The sequence below is a fragment of the Pteropus medius genome, unplaced genomic scaffold (genome assembly GCF_902729225.1).
Source record: "Pteropus medius unplaced genomic scaffold, Ma_sr-lr_union100, whole genome shotgun sequence".
Taxonomy (NCBI): Eukaryota; Metazoa; Chordata; class Mammalia; order Chiroptera; family Pteropodidae; genus Pteropus; species Pteropus medius.
Window position 1 is genome coordinate 1330607 of NW_024355526.1, and position 6071 is coordinate 1336677.

Below are 6071 nucleotides of genomic sequence, written 5' to 3' on the forward strand. Positions count from 1 at the left end.
CATCTAGAAAAAATATACAGAAGAACTCCTTTTGGAGTAATCTGTGCTTAGTTTCAATGTCTGCTTGTTTCACTGACATTATCGATATATTCTTCTCATACAGGGTTTTATATCAAGCCACAGATGACAGTCGTATCTGACCGGCCACGCACAAAGGGCCTCCACCCACCTGTGTCCTCAAGTGCTCCCCATTTTTGCACGAAGGGTCAGCAGCACTTCTACCCAGGAAGCCTCATTTAAATTTGAATAATTCAGCCTCCTTTTATTTCTCAGGATCAAAACAACAAGGGGTGTGGGGCTGCATAGGGAATTGGAACGGCGGAGACCGGGAAGGGCGCTATTCCGGACAGAAGTGACACGGAAGCACCGCCTCCAGCCCAGGTCCCCCAGCCGGCTCCTGGCGGCCCCTCCCCCATGGCAGAATTTGGGGATTCGAATCGGGTTCTTGAAACTCTGGGAGGCTGAAGAGGGGCAAACGGTCCTTCAACTCACTCAGCAACGAGCACGAGAGATTCACAGTCTTATAGGTATTTTATAAAAATATAAATATGGGTACACTGTTGCCTACACAACGCTGGATACAACGCCCTTTAAAATTGGGTTTATAATCAAGATCCAAAAAATACACCTAAAACTTGGCTTAAAATATGTTAATATTTTATATTCTGTCATAAATGTTATGACATTTAATTGTGGCAAATCCATTTACTTTTTTAAAAAAGTGTGCAACCGACTGTTAACTATAATAGAACTCACTAGAAAAGGTATGGTCCCTCCCACCCCCCTCAATTACCGCCACACCCGAGCACCCAGGCTCCCGCGGAAACCGCCAAACCAGCAGGTTTAGGGATGGTGGCCTGTCACCGAAGGGGGAGGAGGCCTGCGGCTTCCGAAGCTCACACGGAATTGTGTGTGTGCGTGAGCGAGTGTGAGAGAGGGAAAAGGGAGGGGAGGGCGGAGGGGGGGGAGGGGAGCAAGAGGAAGACAGGACGGGAGAGAGAAAGGAGAGGAAGAGAATCAGGAGCAGAGGAAAGAGCGCGGGGAAGCCATCAGGCTGGGCGGTGTTTTCAGTGCAACCAAGAAATGACAGACTCAAGTTTTTAGTTTTAAGACTAGGAAAAAAAAATGCATCTCCCCCCCATAATCACATCGACCACGCACAATATTTCCCAAACAAAACCAAAAAAAAAAAAAAAAAAAAAGGCGCACAAACTTCACCCACAAATATAGACACACGATAAATAGTTTAGAATCCCAGCAACAGCAGAGCGTCTCCTCCGCGGCGCGTCGGCCCCGAGCCCGGCGTCCCCGCCACCCTCCTTCCACCTCCGGAGAAAACATTTTGAGCAGAGGATCCGGTGTCTCGAGATTCCGAACTTGCTGGTAGCGAGACTCAAATTTCAAAGGGGCTGGAGCCCGCGCCCCGCCCCCACCGCGAGGCGGCGGGCGGGGGCCGTGGGAAGCGCTCAGGCCGGGCCCCGGGCGGCCGCGGGAGGGCGCCGGCCCGGGCAGCGGGCGCCGCGCGGGCCCCGTGGGCACAGACGCGTGCGCCGGACTCGTCGTGGCCACGGCGCCGAAGGCCGGGCGCACACCGAGGTAGTTGGCGGGAAGGTACAGCAGAGGCGCCGCACGCGGGGCCCGCGTCCGAGTCGGGGTCTGGGTCCGGGTCCGGGTCCGGGTCCAGGTGGGCATCACCGGCCGCTGCCCGCGTACTTGGCCTTGGTGATGAGATAGAGCACGATGTCTTGGTGGCCGCCGAACGCGGCGATGTGCAGCGCGCTCCAGCCGTCGCGGTTGGCCAGGCGGATGTCGGCGCCGAACTTGACCAGCAGCTTCACGAGCTCCAGGTTGCCGTCGATGACCGACTGGTGCAGCGCTGTCTGGCCCTCGGGCCCGAACGAGTTCACGTTGAACTCGCAGTTGGTCATGTTCTGCAGCAGCGACTGCAGCTCCTGCGTGTTGCCCTTGCGCACGGCCTCCTGGAAGATGCGCTGCGTCTGCGGCGCAGAGCAGGTGGACAGCTCGGCCTGGCTCATGCTGCCGCCGGGCGCGGGCCGCGGGCCGGGCCGGGGCTCAGCGCGGGCGGCGGCTGCGGCACGGGCCCCCGGCTGTCTCGGGGCGCGCCTGGGAGCATGGAGGGCGCGGCGCCCCCGGGCCCCGCACGCCACCCCTGGGCGCTCCGGGCGCTGGGGGCCGGGGGCCGCCGCTGCGGGGCCCCCGCCGCATCCAGCCGCGCCCGAGCGGACGGGCGACGGGGGCTGGAGCTGCGCTCGTGGGGGCCGGCGGAGCCGGGGCGGCGGCGCCGCGCTCTCGGGTCCCTTCTCGCTTCGGCTGTGGCTCCCACGCGGCCCCCACGCGACTCCCCACGCGCCGCTGCTCTCGCCCGCCCTCCGCGCCGGGGCGCCTTTTACCTCCTTTATATTTGCATAACAATGGAGCGCCCGTGACGCGCGTGCCGGCAGCTCGCCGATTGGGCGGTGCTGCGTGGGGGCGTGGCGGGGGCGGTGAGGGGCGTGGCTGTCCGGGGGCGTGTCCAGGCGGCTGTGCGTTCGCGGCAGGGGGCGCTGGTCACTGCCCGCGCGCAACCGGGAGCCGGATGGCGGGGGTCCTCGCTCCGCCGCCGCCCTCCCCCGGCCCTCCGTCCCCACCCCGCCCTCCGTGTCTCCGCTGTCGTCCCGCCCACTCTGCCTCCGTCCACCCGGGGAATTCCAAGCTCCCTGCCCCGACAGACCCAGGTCCCGGCCCCGGGCCGGGTGCGACCCTGCGGCACGCCGAGAGCGGTCTCCCCTGGGCGGGGTTTCGCGAACACCTCAGACCCGGGAGACCCGGGTAGGGACCCTGGTCTTGCTCTGAGCTGTCGGAGCGCGGACCAAGGACCCTCTGGGTCCTGGCACTAAACAGACGCGAGACGAGAGGGGCCCAGCCCGGCCCGAGACACAGGGTCAGTGCCGGTGACAACTCCTTTAGCAGCTTGGGCGTGTGGCCTCAGCCACGCGGATGCTCTTTGCGCGAGGGCAGCTCCCTGGTGTGCCAGGTCACCGTGTTTACTCCTCAACCTGAGTGGCATGAGGCGCCAAATCCCCAGGTTTTCAGCCCAGTCCAGAGGAAGAAGCATGGTCCCTAGATGAGGAAGCCCCTGGCTGCGGGCCACATGGCCTGAGGCTCTGCAGTAGGATCAGTCAGTTAACGGGGACCTCAGGGCCGGCCTCCCTGCCCTGGGCCACCCCTACCCCCCCACCCCTGTCAGCATAATAGGGACAGGTAAGGCCTGGCCAGGTGAGCAGCCCTAGGGAACCCACCAAGGACTGCTCTGAGAGGCAACTTTGAAGTGACTCATTTTCAAGCTGTAAACCCATTTTTTATGGACACTCTAATGCTGCTGCCAAATTTCCTCATTAGCATTTTATAGTTTATAGCTCGGCTGTGGTCGCTGGGTATTAAGGAGAAATGGTTCCCAGAGCGTGGGCCTGGCGGCAGGCAGCACACAGGGACTCGCGCCCCTTCAGACACTACTGGGAATTCCCCACGAGGCAGCTCTGTACCTCAGCTGGGGAGACCACCCTGTCAGGCCTTGTTTGGGGTTGGGCTCCCCGTCACGTCTCACGACCCATGTGGCGTGCCCCCCACCTTGCTTGGTGCTCTGGGCAAGGTCACAGACAAATCACAAGAAAAACTGGGCAAGGCCACCCCAGAGCTGGCTGCCTCTGGCCAGCCACCCTCAGACCTGCTCCCTGGCTGACTCCCCTGGGGTCCCTGGTAGCCAGGGCCACCTGAGTCCCTCACTCTGGTGGCCTAGCCCTTCCGAGCACACCTACTTCCCTCAGGAACTCGCATCATGCTGTTGGGTAAGCCCCGGCTGAGCAGACACAGAAGCCACGAGCCCAGGCCTTGCACTTGGTCTGGCTGGGGGTGTGACCTTGGGAGCCACTGCTATCAGGAGCCCCTCCCTTGTCCCAGTAAGGGCGCCTGGGATCACTTGCTGCTGGACTGTGAACACCTTGAGGGTGCGGCTCCTAGTCACCCCCCACCCAGGACCAGGGACTAGGGCATGGACTCCTCGGGAGGCCGAGCCAAGGACAGGGACCCTAGGAGTGGGTAGGCATGTGACCCTGTGCAGGGCCGTCCCACCTGCTGCTCCCTAGGGGATGGGGGAATGGGGAGCAGAGTTCCTTCGCAGTCCTGTCTGTGTTTTTCATGCATCTCCACGACCCAGCCATGTCCAGGGCCATGCCCGGAAGGTGGTGGCTGCACAGGCAGGCCCCACCCAGGTGGGCTCGGGGCCCCTGGTCCAGAGGAGGGCATCTGGAGGCCCTGCTGGGCGCGGGAGCAGAGCCTGCGAGAAAAGTCCCATTGACACCCTTGTCGGGTGTCGGGGCGGGCAGACAAAGGGGCCCTGTGCGCTCAGTGTGGGAACGCACGGTCGCCACCACGGGCCATGAAATTGGCAGCTCAGGCGCCGCCCCCCCCAGGGACTGTGTGTCTGGAGTGGCCACGGGAGCCCAGCCTGAGTGAGGTCGGAGCTCTCCCCATCCAGCCTCGCCGGGAATGTGGGCCTTGCTGGAGCCCCCTCACCCTGGCGCCCGGCTCTGTGGCTCTGGTGGCAGCCACCCTGGCCACAGGGAGCCCCGGTTTCACTCCCGGTCGCTCGGGCCCACACCCCACGCCCCAGAGCTGACCTCACACGGCCGGCTCCCAGTGCACACTCTCCTCAGCCCATAAAGAGGACGTTTGTTCGCAGCGCCCTCGTGGGAGGGGGAGGGGATCCCAAGCGCCAGGCCCCCCTGGGGCTTTGAGAAGCCCCTCTTCCCGTGTTTATGGAGAGGCTCCCTGGCTTTGAAAGAGAAGCCCGTACCCAGGATCTGGGGAGACGGACCTGATCCTGACTACCAGGCCGGACCCCGTCTTCCTCCGGGGGGCTAGCCGGGGGGCCAACCTGGGAAGGTGATGGTGGGTTGAGGCCAGGGCTGGCGAGGGCTCTCCTCCCTCAGTGGACCTTATTCCTTTGGAGGCTCAGAGCAGTGGGGGTCGGGTAGGAATATGGGGCACATTCCGGGACCTGGTCTGGGAAGGTCTGGGTGGGGCAGCTGGGGGAGGACAGCACCGCAGGGGCTGCCAGCCAGAGCCTAGCCAGAACGGGGCCAAGGCCTGCGGCCACCTTAAAGGCGCTAGGCAGGGAGGGAGGGCTGGCGAGCTGGCCTACGGGCAGGCGAGCGGTGGGGGCGGGGCTTCCAGCTAATTCATTAAAATGTGTCGGGGAGCGTGGGAAAGAGGAGAGGATTTCTTCCCAGCAGCCCAGACACCTGGTAGAAGGGCCGAGCGAGGATACAGATCAAATAACAAACACTCAGCCCGGCCAGCACGGCCAGAGCGCAGGAAGGACGCCCCGGGCAGGAACTGCAGCAGACAATCGCTGTGGCGGCTCCTGCCTGCCCGCTGGCCGCTGAGGCACCGCCTGGCACCGGGGCCCGCTGTCCACCCTAGCCGCCTGGTGTCTGACCCCAGGTCGGGGAGGGGCCTAAGGTGTCCCCGGGCTGAGGAAGTCTCAGCCCCCAGGTGGGGGTGCCTCAGAGCCTGGGGCGGGATGGTGGCTGGCAGCCAGCGAGTGAGCCCAGGGCGTCCTGGAGGGACACAGGCAGTCTGGGCAGCAGAGGGCTGGGGTGGCAGGAAGGCAGGCTAGACCGCACGGGTGTGGCCATGAGGCCCACACAGGACTGTCCCCTCCTCTTTCCAGAGGTCGCACAGGGTGGAAGGGCAGAGTTGGGCCGGATGCCTGGGGAACGAGAAGGACACGCAGCCTCCTGCCTCCCCAAGCCTGAGGCCAGGGCTGGTGTCCGTGCCGGGCCTTGGGTCAGAGCAGAGCCTCCAGGAGGCAGCCATGCTGGGAGGCGGCTCAGGCACTCTGCTACTTCCCTTAAGCCCAGCAGGCAAGGCGTGTGGTCAGTCTGCCTCCCCAGGACAGGACCTGTGGCCAGAGATCCTGTCCACCCGAGCCGCAGAGGGTCCCCATCCCTGCTGGGGCCCAGCTGGCCTGCTCGCCTCGGCGCCCTGCCTGACCCTCAGGCTCGGCAGTC

The 6071-nt window shown here is 63.9% G+C and overlaps 1 protein-coding gene across 1 annotated transcript; it reads right to left on the reverse strand.

Moving 5' to 3' along the window:
- Window positions 1-516: 516 nt before the first annotated feature.
- NRARP (NOTCH regulated ankyrin repeat protein) lies at window positions 517-2404 on the reverse strand. Its single transcript, XM_039858830.1, has one exon. It carries the CDS (start codon window positions 2034-2036, stop codon window positions 1692-1694), a length of 345 nt encoding a protein of 114 aa, XP_039714764.1. The 5' UTR covers window positions 2037-2404; the 3' UTR covers window positions 517-1691.
- Between the last annotated feature and the right edge of the window lie 3667 nt (window positions 2405-6071).

What these genes read in the sequence shown, in the direction of transcription:
- NRARP (XM_039858830.1), bottom strand. Translation starts at nt 2,036, where the DNA reads ATGAGCCAGGCCGAGCTGTCCACCTGCTCTGCGCCGCAGACGCAGCGC.